General features: G+C 40.0%; 1 protein-coding gene across 1 annotated transcript in view; it reads right to left on the reverse strand.

The window, feature by feature from the left end:
• The window catches only part of pdgfd (platelet derived growth factor d), a 69,977-nt gene extending 53,393 nt beyond the window's left edge, over positions 1-16,584 (reverse strand). The window contains exon 1 of the mRNA XM_038693648.1: positions 15,848-16,584. Coding sequence (XP_038549576.1) covers positions 15,848-15,965 — 118 coding nt within the window. The 5' untranslated portion in view covers positions 15,966-16,584. The remainder of the gene's footprint in view (positions 1-15,847) is intronic.
• Between the last annotated feature and the right edge of the window lie 566 nt (positions 16,585-17,150).

Raw genomic sequence — 17,150 nt, forward strand, 5'->3', positions numbered from 1 at the left:
TACACAAATGGAGAATCAGAGAGAGTGAGGGAAATATGGGGAGAAAGGCTGACAGTTGGAGAGGGAAAGATAAAAGTGTTTGACAGAGGAGGGAGAAAAAAAGAATCTTTTTCATTTGTGTCGGAGCACCATTGTCAGAGTAACAAAGACATAGCTCTCACAGTGCACTAGAGGATTTCTCTCTCTCTTTCTCTCAGAGACACACACAAACACACATATATAAAACACACAACATAAATGCACAGTGTTTATCTCTTTCCTTCAGCAGGGATGGATCTCTGGGGTGAAAGCAGCCCCTGTTCTCATCTTTCTACAGTGTCACTTCTGACATTTGTCATGTTCTCAGCCACACTTAGTCCTGGTAGCAGAACACTACTATCATCTACCAACTACCATCATACCATTTTTTTAAGGATCTGTATCTTGTAAAACATTTTAAACATTTGATTCCTTGGTGTCTTTTTCATGAGAAAACATGAATGACCTGATAGATAAGTTCTTCAAGTTGTGTTGTGCTTGCCCCTCAAAATCTTTGGGAGTGGCACCTTTTCAGTTTTATTGACAGACCTGTTGTGTGAAATGCCTAAAGTAATTTTTTTCAGACTTAGGCTCATTCAGTCAACACACAAATTATTATGTGTATACAGAATACTATGTGCAGAGTTGATTTTTGGGCTGGAGGTTCGGACCTCAACACATGCACCAGCACAGCAGAGCTTGGGGCACGACAACTGTAATTTCCCTGCCAGCGTAACCTAAACTCGCACAACAGGAAATTGCATGGTTGGGCTTATAAAATACCATATGCACATGTGAAGGCAACAGTTTCAGCAGGGTTTTCAGGTGAGCAGTGCAGCAGCAGGAATGGCAGTAAAAAAGAGAACAGAACACTCAGCCTAAATACACTGTAAAATGATTCATTGGATTTATGTTGCAGTAAGTTAAGTATGTCAGGTGTGAGTGAAAAATACCTATCTCCAGTTCTCAGAGCCCAAAGGGATGTTGTCAAATTGCTTGTTTTCAGTCACTAAAGAAGCTTAAAACAATATTGTGTTTGCATTGACATACAACATAGAAAAGCATCACCTGTTGCACATTAGAGAAGCTGGAACCAGTAAATGTCATTTTTGCTTATTAAATGATATAAACAATCAACTAATTGATTCAGCACTACTAGACTCCACATCTATGCCACAGGCAGAGCCTAGTTGCTTTACTAGTCTGCAGAGACTAGTAAAATGAGAGAGAGAAATTTTGAAGCAGCAGCTGTCATAGGGTTGAATACACATTTTAGTGGGCAGAACACAAACAAATTTCACAGGCTGAAGCCTTTACAAGCCACATTAGGGTTGAGAAACCTGGGATGGCTGTTAGATGATTGGATGTAGAGCTGCAGCAATTAGATAACATTTAACGACATTTGACAACATTATGTTTGGGACTTTGGGAAACACTGATCAACCTTTTTCAGACATTTTATAGACCAAAAAACTAACTGATCCTTACTGCTTACCAAAGAACCAGTGACCCAGCTCTTTCCCATTTTAGATGTGTTGTTTGTGTTTTAGCTGATTAAAGCTAACACTGCTGCTCATCTTTCTGCCACTCAGTGAGCGTAACTGCGTTGTGTGACATCATCTGCATACCATATCTAATCAACTGATCAATCACCAATGAAAATAATTGTTAGCTGCAGAACCTAGTTAGATATTAAAATGTGTTTGCAAATCATAGGGGAAGGCACATCTATCCCTTGTTTTTATACATTTACTTTGCCTACAGCTTGATTCAGTTCAGTTGGCTTTCTGTTATTATCCAACTAACAACCAAATAACCACCAAATAGTCACAGATCCTTTATATTTCCCTCACAATCCCCTCTGAGTTTCAATGCAGCACCTTGCCTGGGGGGGATATCAATGTAATTAGCACACCAGCTGCAACTGTAGAGGCATTGTTATTTGTTTAAATATGAGGTATAATGTGGTATTTTACTGGACGCTGCTCTGGAAGCTCATGGTGGTCCAGTACCTCATTAGGACACATAATGTTGCTATTGCCTTTAAATTGTTACCCAAATGTATGTTTGTAATTAGATTCAGGAGTGGTCCGTGTTAAACTGTGCATGAGTAAACTAAACTGTTGGATACATTATAACCCACTGTTGAACTGAAAGTCTCTTATACAGCTGAGTAATTTGAATAATTACTCAATTTTTTCAGTAAATATTTTTGTCGGTACATTTACAAAAATAAATTACTTTGCACAATATTATGTTTAAACTGTGCAGGTGGAGAGTATTTGTATTAATACAGACCTCTGCAGAGGGTCAGAGGATGTTACTGCACTTAGTTTTACACACTTAAATACAAACAGTTTCTACACCACCATCCACTCCCAAACACACAAAAAACCCTTCTCTCCGTCTGTCTCTCGTCTAACACACAAATGGATCAGCAGTTTTCTCATGCATTTATTGTTGAGTCACATTAACTTTGCTTGTCAAGGACTGAGACAGAACGAACACTGTGGGAGAAGCTCCCTATCCACCTAATCTACATCCTTTTAAAACTGCGCACTCTCCTTTGCACACTCTTATTTTCTTCCATTTATTATACTTCATTCTTATTCATCGGTGTTCCTCTCACTATTGGGGGTGCCTCCCTGTGTGTTCACAAACTCCCTCCCTTTTTCCAAACTTTTCTCTCTCTCTATGCTCCTCTTATCCCTCAATCTCTTGTTGTTTGTTTCATGTGTGTTGCTTATTCAGCACAGTCCCACTCCTATTACTCTTTTGTGATGCCATCCAATCTCTATCACTCTTTTCACACCTCTACTCTGTCTCTTTTCATATCCATCACTCTCATTCAGTTTGTCTCATTTTATCCCACTCTCCTCTCTCTTTCCCTGGCACATTCTTTCACATGCTTGTCAGCTATTTTTGTGAAACTCATATTTTGGCAGTAAGGGTTGACTAATATGGGGTTTTCAATGGCTAATGCCAATATTTAGAGAGCAGTGCGGCTTATAGCCAATATATAATGCTGATATCAAAACAAAGCAAAGTCATGTATAGTCCAATTATATCATGCAGAGTTCTATCTAATATACATGATTATTAACTTAGCCAGTGACGTGTTGTTTTAAATGGAATTTTTACGAGTGTCACTTTGTTTAAGGGAAGGGGGCACACTGTCAGAAGTGACTTCATTCAACTGCATTATTTTCTCCAGTATAAAAATATATATTTAATGCTAGCCAGTAATGGTTTTAGATTAGATCTGCTATCATTTAGGATGGGAAAAACATGTTAACATTTAGAAAAAACAATGGTGACAGAGGACTCTGTCATCCTCCCCAGCAACTCCTTTACCATCTTTATTGTCTTCATGTTCCTCATTTCATCTTCTCTTTTTCATCCATGGCCCTAATCAATTTCTTGCTTAATTTGCTCTTGAATCTTTCTTATCCTGGCTCCATGCACCCTCCACCTCCTTCGTTCCCTCCATCTCACTTTCCTGCTCCTCTGTTATCTGCATCCATTATGCCAGTCAGATGACTGGCACAACTGACTACGCTGACTACAAGGACCAAAATTCATTCTCCACCTTTCTCTTTGTTTAGGACCTGCTCTCTGATTCCCTTCTACAGTGTACTGTGTCCCTAATTTCAGAAGAGTTATATTGGCTTGTAAATTGAGTTATTATATCCAAAAGAAGACATTACACATCAGTGGAGATAAATAATTCTTTATTCAGTGGCACCTAGCGGTAAGGCTGTAGATTGCAGCCAATTGATAATCCCTCCTCTGACCCTCCCCTTCCAAGCGTGTAGGAGAACCTACGTGAAAGGCCTTCTCTAGAACCAGTGTTTGGTTTGTCCGTTCTGGGCTCTGGTCATTAAGCAATGGGTCATTTTTAACACAGTTTTTTAAAAATTTGCTATTTGCCTATTTGTTTGAAACACAAATGTTACTTTGTGATTTATGTTTTGTTAAACGTGTCTGCTTAGAATATAGTGTTTTTTGTTGGTAATTGTCATTCTTGTGGTGGTTTACTATTGAAACCAGGAGTGAAGTGCCTGTTTCATTTGATAAGAACAGCTGCATTGATAGGTATTCAATAGTGTAGTGGTAAAGAGACAGTCCTCAGAGTACTACTTCTTGTGCCTGACATTGATTTGATTCGCGATATTAATATTAAAGCTTGCGAATTTACAGAGCTGTTTGTTGTTTGAACTTGATGCCAACAAAATGGGGTGTCCTTAAAGACTTTCAGTGGTTACTTTCAAAATTCTATGTTGTTAGTCTTTCTAAATGCAATCATTGTTTACATTATATTAAGTCTTTCACAGCATAATTCTTTGGCTGTTTATTTATTTTATTCTTCAACAGCGGAGTACACATCACAGAAAATATGTTTATATGCAAAACATGCCTTCTATTGGTGCTTATGAGGCATTTTTTGTCAGAATAAGACACATGATTGACAAAGAAACTTGAAAGCCTTCCCTTCACAGTGTATCTGAGTAGACCAGTGATTGAGGTCTTGCTCTTGCTCTGGATCCAGAGATTGATGGATCAAAGGGGCTCACATGTTTGCTGAACAAGTGTGCAGCACATCATTGAGTCTCTTAGCTAATGGAAATGCCAATTCTATTTTACATGCATTTATTCGCTTTTACAATTGCTATACATGTCAGAGGTCACACGCCTCTGGAGGCACAATGGTGGATAGGACACAGTGGGGGATTGAACCCAGGTCTCTCACACCAAAGGCATAGTCTTATCCATTGCGCCATCGACACCCCAGTTTAGCATAAAGACTATAAACAGGAGGAAACAGCTAACTAGATAACTAGTTACTAAATAATGGCAAAATAAGCCCAGCACATAAAACCAGAATTCTACATTTTACACTACTTTTTTGTAAGGTTAAAATTAATTTGATATTAAGTGTATTAAGAAGTAACCTTTAGAGCAGACAAGAGCCATGTTTTCACGTATTCACGCACAGGTAGGAGGCAGTGAACTGTGGGTAGGAAATGTGCATTCTTGTCTGATAACATGTTGAACTTACAACCAATGCTGAATTTAACGGTACCAGTACACAGCTCAGTTGCTGTCAACCAGTGATCTTTCTCATGTCAAATCGACACACAATTTATGCACATGAAAAAGCCCACTGTCAAAAACACAGAAAGCAAATGTCCAGGCCAATCCTTGCATGTGCATTACTGTAAAAGTTAGAGCAGAGCTGCATACATTTAAAACTACAGATTTTGTTTAATTAGATTTTAAATAAGGTTACCATAATTGCAGCTTTAGAAATACTATAGGATAATGGTTGATATTCAGCAAACTAGAACTTTTGTTGTTTTCAGTGGAGCTCATGTCTTTCCCCTGTAATTTAAACATGTAGCTACTACTATACCACATTCTGCTACTACTGTAAGATGTTGTGACGTTGGAGTAGTTTTGCTTTTGAATTACTCACATTCAGTTGAAGCACCAAACTTAAGGAGCATTATCCTTTTTTTCAGTCAGGCCTTTATCTACAGCTCCTCATTATAATTTGCTTAATCCTAATAGGAGATAATAAGTGACGGTGGGTGTTACCTGGACCACATCATCAACTTGAAAGAATTCCATGTTTTTCTGTAAAGGGATATTATGTGTATTTGGATAATCTTGAGGAATTCATTGTTCTTTTAAACAATCACATTTGGGGCATGAGGTGAAGAAGCTTAATTATGTTTCTACTTCACTGGGTGTACATGAATGTAGCGTGACCCTCCTAGTCTGGGAGGCCAGATTTGTCTGTGGTCTTCATCAGTAGTGAAGGTACTGTATGTTGACAGAGTTGTGTCTTTTTTTCTTTATGCTTTAGGTTTTGATAAGATACTGAGTTCAGATTATCTGCTGATGTTTGGCACTATACTCAGTATGCTCTCCCTCTCCAGAAATACCTTATCTCTCACCCCCTCCAGTCCTCAATCAGTCATGCTTTCTTCCATCTTCTCTTTTATACTCTGTCCATTTGGCTCTCTGTTGGTTTTGCTATCTTTCTCTCCAAGCTGACAGGGCAAAAAAGTGGAGGGACGGGTCTTTTAACTTGGCATATCTCTCTATACACCTTTTCCCTCTCCTCCTCCTCTGTGCCCTCTAACTCTTTTAAGCTCCCTTCTAAACTTTCAATTCTCTCCTGCTGACCTCTTCTCCTAAAATCTGAGCACAACCACATACATTAAATGAGCCTACAGCTATCTCCACTCACTTTCCGAGGCATCATCTCACTCTTTTCTTCTCTCTTGTTGCACACTTTTCTCTCCTGTCAGACTGTCCAAGTGGTCACCGCCCTTTTTTTTGCAGGGAAGGAAAAGTCTGTCTGCCAAATGTTTAGGGGTGGGGTAACTTTGGCTCATGCAATTCACGCATAAAAGTGTGTGTGTGTGTGTGCGCGTGTGACAAGTGTTTATTGGGGTATTCCCTTGAAAGGGAGATCCTGCAATTGTGTTAGCAGTGGGGAGCAATGTCATGTCGGGTGTCCTGAGTATGACTCATGGATTCAAATCACCTCAGTGACACCCCTCCCTGCTGTCACCAACATGTTTAATATGGTGACACAAAACCATTTGGAAGACATTTGCATCCTGTCTTAAATCTGTCATGATATAGCAGGACGGGGTGACCAGGGTGTGATGGCCTTCTACTCACGCCACAAATAAATCTATGTTTTCCTACACCTCAAAGCCCAAAGGAAGAATACATTTAGGATCGTGTTTTAGACTTTAGATTTTTAGTTTTAGTTTACAAATGAGCTTAGATGTACATTTAGAAAGATTGTATGATATGAAGCCCCAGAACAACTACTAAATTGACCTTGAGATGAGATTGTTGATTGTAAGACTGTTTTGTAAACTGCTGTTTCCAAGGTCAAGATAAACTTTGAATCTCAATGTTTGAGTCAGCATGGACAAGTCCTTCAAGGTACAATGTGTAAGAATTGAGACTACTCTCCACCTGTCAAATTCATGCTGAAAAATAGGGCAGCATATCCCGCAGGTCATAACTGTTGCTAACCATTAGCTAGTTGGCTCAGTTAGCCATGCAGCTAACTTAGGGGTCTTATTAGCTGACTGAGTCCGGAATGGTTTGACAAAGATACGGCAGGTAAATGTGGGGACAGGAGAGTTGTCAAGCTGGAGAAGAGCGAGGGGGAGGTCAGGCACCAGAGTGGCAGCCACAGCGTTTAGACCCAGAATATCTTCACATCTAACTCTGTAAATTAAAGGTTTATTTCCACCAAATAGATGTCCTTGACATAATGTCAGAATTGTTACTTGCACACATTCTGTTGAAAATGTTGGTTTATTTCAGGCCAAATCTTACACCTTTTAAGGTGCTTAGAAAAACTACAACAGGGTAAACTACGTCTGCTGAGGAAGATTGTGGGATACAATCAAAAGCTCCAAAACTGTGACTATATGGACCTTAATGTGAAATTATTTCAAATACACTTCTCTACTTTTAAAGCCTCCTCACAGCCTCTACTGCAATGTGTAAAAGGACATTTGTCACATTTGCTGCACATGTTATGTTTGAATGGCCAAGACTGTTTTGGTATGTGTCAATGTGAGAAATTTAAATTAGTGAATGACTATAGTCTTTGTGTATATGCACGTGTGTGTGTTATCAAAGGCAAGCCAACCTTGAGTTCAGACACAGTCAAGGACCATGACATCACACTCACTGGTATCACCAATGCCTAGCTCAAGCTCAAGAGTATGACAGCATACATGCTTTTGCGAGCACAACCACCCAAATACTGCCTGTCTGTAAATACATATGAGTGTATTTAGGGGTGTGCGATCTGTGTCGTCTATGATAATATCTTAACGAGTCACTGGGTTATGCATGCAGTACATGTGTGCTAGAGTTAAACAAGCAATAGCTGCTGAAAAATTCATGACTGAAGTTACAGATGAGTGCTAGGAGATAAATTCTGACACCAACAGCCTCGCAATGTAAGTTGTTAGATTGAATGGCTAGACGTGGCTCAACCTCACTCACATAAAGGGGAATTGGCTTTGAAAAGACAGATGATGCTCAAAGACGTCAATCTGCAAATTATGTCAAGAATTGGTTGCAGTTAAAGACCACAAACTAACCACCATATGGAATATCAAGACTATGAAAAGCTTCGGCAGTCAGCTGTCTACGAGGCCTAAAACTGCCAAAGTACCGTCACAAAAACAAACGATGATGACAAAATCAAAGCCACTAAGACAACAGCCATAGACAGTATTCAGGGCTAATACAGCAACAGATAAAATGATTTACTTATATTTGTGCTGTTTGATGTCGGTAACACTTGCCTGCTGATTACAGGGTTTTTATGCTGGTTTCACTTAAATGCTTCAGTTAAAAAAACACAAATAAGACCTGTTTCCATTAATATCATTAGTAAGCAACAATTATTATCCTCTTCAGTGGGGCTGAACAATTTTGGAAAATAATGTAATTGTGTTTTTGTTTTTTTAATATGCGATCATTTTTTGAGGTCCCTCACCCCTAGCAACGCTGTTGTGCATTTACCCTGTCCGCCAAAGTGGCATCATCCTGCAATTTACCTGCATTTGGTGGGTGCTAATTTCATTCCCTGTTTGACACAAAAAATTTCTGCAGTGTCAGGTTCTGTCAAGCTTAAGGCCATTGTACAACAAAAACTCAAGGTATAGCGTAAAATGCAAAGTCGATGCTTTCTTTGCAGGCGGCTTTACTCTTGCGTGTCATGTGACCAGAGTGCAATTGCAGCCTTTGCATTTAGAAAATCTTGTTTTAACATACTGCGAACATATTGTAAATGCAATTAATAGTTCAGCCCTACTATTTAGTGTTCCCCACAGAATGACAGACAACTTGGGTGGTGGCGGCGGCCGCGGGGTTAGTGTTTACTCACAAGTTAAATCTGCTCCCTTTCCCTTCAGTTCTCTTTTCCCCACACTCACACACGCACACACATAACCTCTGCTACAAACAGAGAGGCTTGGTATGTTCACTGTTACTTTACCTGGTCCATGCTTGTAAAACATCCATGTGTCTGTGTCTTGTAATGTAATAGAGACAACTCTCTCTGTGTTTCTCTGAAAAATGCTAAAATGGGTCACCAAATATACCTGGGTGGCCCGCCCAAGTAAAGTCTACATGTGGGAAACACTGCTATTGTTAACGATTCCTGTTCAGCTCCCAGACCTCATCGCACATCACACCAAAGGCGATGCTAACTTAAGGGATAACACCTTTCACTCTTTCTTTAACAGTTGGTAAGCTACACACTGGAACTCCGCTTTAGTCTTATTCACCGGCCACTGTAATTTATACTGTACATTACTGCTAAACTATGGGCTTATTGCTGACCTGTTGCTCTCTGCACTGCTGCCTTTCACAGGCACACCCGTTCACATACACAGTCACTCCGTCTCCTCCTCTTCATCTACACATGCTACGCTCACACAGGCTTTTTACAAACACATTTTTGAACGATGCCAAATATTGTCTAATTATTGACATAATCCCAGGAAATATCTAGATATAATATTTTTAACAATATTGCACACCCCTATGTACAGTATATCACTATGTAAGATATTCATTTTTGTTTATTTCTCTGTCTGTGTCACTGTAGTAGGAATGTTGATATTTTCAGTGTATTTACAATGAATGTTAAAACACCCTTTGGTTTACAAAGGTAGACTAAATGTATTGTCCTTGTACAAGTATCTTTGTTTTGTGCGAGTGCACTAGCATGCGGGTCTGTGACACAGTTTGCCACATTATATTTGCTCACAGAGCCAACAGGTTAAAATAGCTTTTGATTAAAAAAGAGCTGAACATGTTGGGGGGGTGTGGGTGGGGAGATGGGAAGATAAAGACAGAAATGAGAAAGGGAGAGACTGAAAGAGGAGGATCTGGAGAGATGGAGTGATACGTGGGAAGGCATAGACTGATAAGACAGCACTGAGAGAGGAAGGCAATATATAAGAGAAGAACTACTGGAAGGAAGAAAAAGAGGAATCAGAAAAGATATGCCAGGAGTCTTTATAAATATTAATGTGGTTCATATTGTCATATTCTCTGTTTAGCACAGTAAGAAAAGTGACTGTATGATACAAACACTGTGGGTTGGCAGGGTCTGCTTCTTCAGTTAGCCACCCCACCAACAAGTGCAAGCAAGGCCATTCTCTACAACATCAAAATTTTTTATACGCTTAAATTAAACTGTGTGTGTCTGCATGTGACTGTGTGTGTGTGTGTACACATTAGTAAAGTGTTTGTAAGTAATATAGTTACATAACTTTAGTTAATCTTAAATTCAACACAGTTAAAAAGATAACAATGCACTTTAATCTCCAAAGAACTTCACACATTTCAATGTACTCACAAAGTTGCGCAACACCCTCTTTGGACCACAGTGTGTGTATGTGTCCATGTGATTTTGAACATTCGTAGTAGCACAGGTGTGCCATAGAAAGATTAAAATGAAAAATATTAATATGATAAAAAGGAGTCTGAATAGAATATTTGAGCTATTCACATACTGCTGATTACAGCATTTTCTCCGTGATTTGAAAAAATCCAGTACAGACTATGATACAAGCATCCCTACTTAGCTACAAGTGATTAATTAATAAATAGGCCATCTAATGAAGAAATGTGGAAGTTTCAGAGAGGTCATATTATGCTTTTTGGCTTTTTCCCTTTCCTTTTTTGTATATATATTTTTTGTGTATGCAATAGGTTTGCAAAGAGAAAAAGTACACCCCAAAGGGAGTTACCATCTACCACAGAAAACACTGCTCCTGTATTGCCTGAAAACAGCTCGATCGTAGTCCAGCCTTTACTCCTGTAAACTATCTGCGTCATAACGCTCGCCTAGCAGATAGATGCCATGCCTGATACCAGGTTAGCGGTCGTCTTATGTGCATATGTTCACCCGCACAGACTTCACTCGGTTAAAAACTTGGTAGCCTGTGACGTTACAAGCCACATGGAACACAGCATTGAACACAGGGTGCAGATATTGGTTTTGGTTGTTTGATAGGCTGCGTCATTAACAAGCCCACAAGCGGTTCACCTGCTGCAGTTCTGTGTCTTTTAGGCAACTTTATAAAACGTACTGCTGATGGAGAAAGTGGAGTAGACGGGCGAGATAGAGAGAAGCGGGGCAAGCCGGTGTGTTTCACTGAGGTATTATGTGAAAAATTTAGATTTTTTTTGCCAGGGGGCGGGGTTTTACAATCACGATGCCTGCTCAACCATCGACCATCTGTCAGCACTTGCCAATGGACGATTATCTATCGGCGGCCAACCTTATTTGCGACCCACATGAACACAGCTAAATATGTGTGATAATGTGTAAGTAGTGAATGGATGATTTACCCTTCGACTGTGCTTGTGGCTGGGTGACAGTGTCAGTGTCTGACTACTGTGTGCTTGCTTCTGTCTGTTTCAGTATATATATGTACATATTTCCCTGCCCACAAGTCCTGCTTGTACACACACACACACACACACACACACACACACACACACACACACACACACACACACGCATACAACGTGTGTAATAGGTTTTGTCCTATCTGGGTCATCTGGTCTCTTCAACAGAGAAGATAAGTTGTTCAGGGCAGAAAGGCCACATTGTGTTTACTTTGTTGTGTTTGTTTACATGTGTATTTGTGTGCTTCTTTTCTACAAATACACTCAGTCCCCCTGCCTCACCCCCCAGCCTCTTTAATGCACATACAGACACACTTCAATGGCAGGCGAAATGAACAAGCAAAATGCTGAACAAACACAGGAGAAAAAAACCTTGGGGGGAATTCCTTGAAGTGAGCTAAGACATTCTGTCACACACACAAATACACACACACACACACACACACACATTCAAATACACAAAAGGTACACACACAGGCACTTTCACAATGGTAAATGGATGGAGTGAAAGCTGCAGAGCCCATATCAGCCTGACGTTCACTCTTGCACATGGAAACACAGCTAATCAGCACCAGTCAATCAAATAACGGAACTAAGCTCTCATATTCCACATAAGCCATCTGTAAATGCATAAACACAGGAACACACACACACACACACACACACACACACAGACACACACACATAAAGATAACTTGTGGGTGCAGTGTATTTTTGTAAGACTGCATGCAGCGGATTAAAGAGCTGTTAAAAGCCTGGGCAGCATTTAAGAACCAGCCTGTCTCAATAGCAGCCATCACAGCGACTCTCAGTCTTTGTTCAACAAACGGTCATCAAGACATCAAAGAATGCACTTTGATAAAATCAATGTGATTTGATAATAACAGAACATAAAGATGGCTTGAAACTCAGCAAGGACGATCTTTAGTGAAGCTGCAGTGAGTGCCACTCTATTGTTTCAATGACTGCTGGTAGAGTTGGGATTGAAATTCTGACCCACTGAAATCGTGCAACACTATGAAATTACTGAAGCATGTTTACCAGCTAGTGTCTGAGGGCAGAGACTTGGAGAGTACCTGCCATCTTTTTTCCTTCACTGGGAGCACTAAACCAATCATTTCCTGACAACATTATCAAAGGGAGTTCCCAAATTTTTTATTCAGGGATATGTGCAACAGTGAGACAGATTTTTCTTTCCATTAAAATTAAAAACATGTTTATAATAACACAAATGTATTCAAGGCCTAGTGTGGGTTTGAAACACATAATGAGTGAAGTGGTGAACTCTTTCTTTTTAAAGGAGAGGATGAGGCCATGTGTTTAACTTTAATCAGGATCTGCTAATATGTAGAATATGAGTTAAGAATTAAGAAAAACAAGTTAAATTGTGGGATTGTAAATGTTCCTAAGTGGTAAATGTTGCTAAAGTAAGCTAACTGTAGGATGTAGGGGTGGGCAATATGGCCAAAGTCTTCTATTATGATACAGTAATTGTTCTGTAAATTCAATTAAGGGGGCTTTCACACCTACCTCGTTTGGTCCGGACTTTTGGACTTTTTTTGTCTGACTTTTCAACAGACGACATTTGGTCCGACGAAAAGAGGTAGTCTCGGTCCGGATGAAACTGAACCATGGTTCGGTTTGTTTCTGGTGTGAAAGCATTTTTTGGATGGTTTGGACTTTCAGACTATTTACAGGAAGTTTGGCGGTTGACGTGTAAACCGGAAACAAGCAAATGCATGGAGAAATGCATTGAAATAAGGACAAGATTATAAATCTCCTGTGACATATCATCTTTTCAAACAGACGGCCACTATAGAAGCACACTGCACATACATCTTTGGTTTGTCCTGAAACGGAGGTGCAGAAGGATTGCTTGCTGTCTTCTCCCCCTTTCCTGTCAGCTATGTTATAATGTTCGCACAACGGGGACGTTTAATTGCGAATTTGAACTAGCCTTCAGTACAGCTGGTGCTGCAGGTAGTAATGCCATAATATTTAGTCAGCTAAATGAATAAATGTAAATGTAATAATAACAATATAGTGGCAAATATGCATATGTTCATTTTTTATTCATTCATTCTTGTCAAAGATACCAGCTGAACTGTTCAATAAACCAATCAATGTCAAGTATAGGGGGACGCAGCCCACATAGATGATGACGACAGGACGCAAGTGTGTCATGAAAAGTGCTTTAGTGCAGTCGCAGAATTGCAGTATGAAACCAAACCAACAGTAACCAAATGTATCAAAACATGAACTTTGGTTTTGACCTTGGTGCGGCCTTTCAGGTGTGAAAGCCCCCTAAGAAAAAGGTTTAGAATAACCACTCTGTACTGTACTTCATTGCTTCCATTCAAACAAAAATTTCTCCTCCTGCTCTGTATTTACAATAAAGCTCTCCTCCTCTGTGTTTCATTACCGCCACCAACTGTCAGTCTCCTGTGGTAAGCAGTCTGGCTGTCCGGTTACCTTGCGAGGCAGCTAAATTCAGAAGATCACACGAGAACTGTGACATCACGTGAGAATCCAGCCCTGATTTGCTACATAGCCTGCACCAAATACTGTATATAGCACAAACAGCACAAACACTAAGCGATAGCTGCTGCTCTCTACTGGTGGACACATTTCTACCGTTGCATGGTATATATAGTCATTAACCCTAAAAAATTACAAAAAACTTTTTGAAAATGATGAAAATAAATAATAATTAAGCGCACAATTTACAGTAGTCTTAGACTGATCCTTTTTTAGTAACATAAAATAGTAACAACTACAGAGAAGATAGAACTGGGATGCACATCTGACAAAAACTTTTGGAGCAAGTAATAAAAACTTCCATGAATTGTAAAAGCAGCTTTGACACTGCCTTCTTCTGATCTTTCCTGCTTAATACTTTTCCATCTCCCTTCCATTGAGAGAACAGACTTTTTATGTTGCGAGTATTTTGAAACTTGACCAAATAGACTTAGTGCAGCTGTCGTCTTCTTACAGTATCAACTTTTATTTTGCAACAAGCCGTTTCTTTGTCATCAGGCATTGCTTTTCTCAACTATGTGTCTGTCTGTATGGTCTCACGGTACTGCTGCAGCACAGCTGTCACTGTGTGGTGGCTTCTATGATACTTCACTTATATACACACTGAGTGGACTAGACCCAATAATTGTTTTGCTTCTGGCAGGTTGCAATCAATCCGTCAAACATCTGTGGATATTGAAACTCTGATGTTGAATTATCAAAGTGTGTTTTGCAAACTGAACCATCATCATAAACAGTTGTATGCACTAACAAAAAATAATCTGAACTTCAAAAACTTTCAGCGGGGAGCATAGTTCACTCAAATGTAGGCTACTTAATGTGTGCACAGGCAGACTCTAAGTCATTTCTTACCCCTCCATGTTATTCTTTTGTTATAAACACAAAGGGAATGAGAGGTGAAACAGGTCTCAGGGGCTGCCGTCCAGGTTAGAACCTAATACAGTGGTATTTTCATGTTTCCCTGCCAAAAGCAACCCTGCAGCTGTGTGCATGCGTGTGTGTGGGTGTGCGTGTGTAGAATCAAATCAACTGTTGCACAGTGACTTTAGCTTCAGGGCCTAGTGAAAAGTAAGCATGGCGCACCTACTGGAAGTTAGATAGGCAAGAGGCTCAGGGAATCTGAAGACTTCGCTTCAATGAAGAAGAGATGCACTGTGGCAATGATAGAAGTCCCGCTCTTAACTGGCTGCCAGTACACAGTTTTCTGAGATGTGCATGCTCCTTATTCAATTTTCAAAATCTGACAAAAGTGTAGCAGCTTGTCATCCAACAGACATTGCTCTTCCTCTTTCTCCACAGCTTATTTTACCCACTCTATGTCATTTAACTTTTCTGTCTCCACTCTGTTGCTTCCCTCTCTCTCTCTCCCAGGTGTATCAACAGGTCATTCACAACAAGCCATTTCTGTTGTGTCACACTTACTACAATTGATGTCTATTTTAAGTAACACTGTAGGGACATCTAAAACAATCAGTGTGTCCATTGCAAAAAAAGTATTTCTATTTGTCATTTAAATGTGGCAGTGTGTATATACTTGATCCTCTCAAATCAGTATTAGAGCTGAGTAAAAAACATAAAAAGGACTTAATAGATGCTTTCATAATATAATCCAGAACTTTCAGCTCCAAAAGCTACACTAATAACAGCACTCAATATTAAAAAAATAAAAAAGCACTATAACTAAGTAGACTTTTCCACAAGAGGGTCACTATGTCCCTACTGAGTGTTACAGAGATGTAGATTCAGCAGTAAATAGACACACAAGCAACACTCACAACAACAAAAGAATGACATAATAAAGACATCTCACCGTCTCTCCTGGAGTTGCCCCTTATCACTTTGACGGTGGAGACCTGAGCCCTCCCGACTCCGGCTATGGTCCCCAACAATAAAATCATCCACATCTGGAAAACCACTGGTCCTCTCATGGTGATAGCAAACTCATAGACCCTTTAAACAACTCAGTAGGCTAAATGCCCTCTTCACCTGCCAGTGGCTCAAGTTAACGAAGATTAAGCTACTTAAAATATGTCGCCAGAATTTGCTTTAGTCAAAACTAACTTTCCAACTTCAGGCTTTTATAATCTCCCTCCTCCAAGAGCCACTTGTCGACTGCTATGCACACGATATCCCGTCTTGTGCCAAAGTGGCCCAAAATCCAAAAGTGTTTGTGTTCTTCTGAAAGTTACGCGCCCGCAGATACCGACAGCAAAACTCCAAACAATGGAGCGCAGGTGGAGGGTAATATAGCTCCGTTCACGGTCAAACCTCAGATCGCAGGCGCCGAACTTGTCGCCAAGACGTCTCGCCGTGGAGTAAATAAATTCTATTCAGTCACAGAGAAATATCCCGCATAGTTTACTAGTTCCTATCTGACGCCTCTGCCGCGCTGTAAAAGTCAGCGAGCCAAAGTTTGCAGACTGAGTGGTGCGCGCTCACGACGAGTGTGTGTAATGTGGGTGTGTAACTGAGCGAGATGCTTTAAAATAAAGAGGGAAAACATTTAAATCATTATATCCTAGAGACTATCTGTATTTCTAGCTATCTATCCATCTGGTGTATGTTATTACTACTTTATGTAAGTGTTGGCACCATTTTCTTCTTCAAAGTTGACCAAGGAAATGCGCCAAAGAGGGGACGTATTTGTAGGAAACCCTCAGATGAGTGCGCAGGGAGGGTCACCACAGCCAGGCACAGGAGAGGAAACGTACCATGAGCTCACTCAAGAGAGGGGAAGTGTCTTGAGTTAACGCTTAAGTGTTAGGCATTCAGCTACACAGGGTAAAGGAAACAGCTGACATGAGCTCACTTGGATTTTGATTCAGGCCATTACATAGCATTTATTGCATGTGTAAAATAAAATGTTAGTTGGAAAACATAAAGTTGGCATAGGCTATATGTAACTGGAGCAAGTATATCATGCTTTAATAATTAAAATACACTGTATATTGCAAAGGAATAACTGTAAAGGACACCATCCCTCGGTCTGTTCCCTCGTTATCTGCTTCAGTTCACTCACTGTTTAAAATAAGCTCTCACAACTCCTCTAACACAACACAGATGACATGATTGCACTTGTTCTTATTGTTGAAGATTCTAATAAGTAAATCCTG

The sequence above is a fragment of the Micropterus salmoides genome, unplaced genomic scaffold (assembly GCF_014851395.1).
Source record: "Micropterus salmoides isolate LMB-PRFRI ecotype aquatic unplaced genomic scaffold, ASM1485139v1 Ms_hic_scaffold_3, whole genome shotgun sequence".
Taxonomy (NCBI): Eukaryota; Metazoa; Chordata; class Actinopteri; order Centrarchiformes; family Centrarchidae; genus Micropterus; species Micropterus salmoides.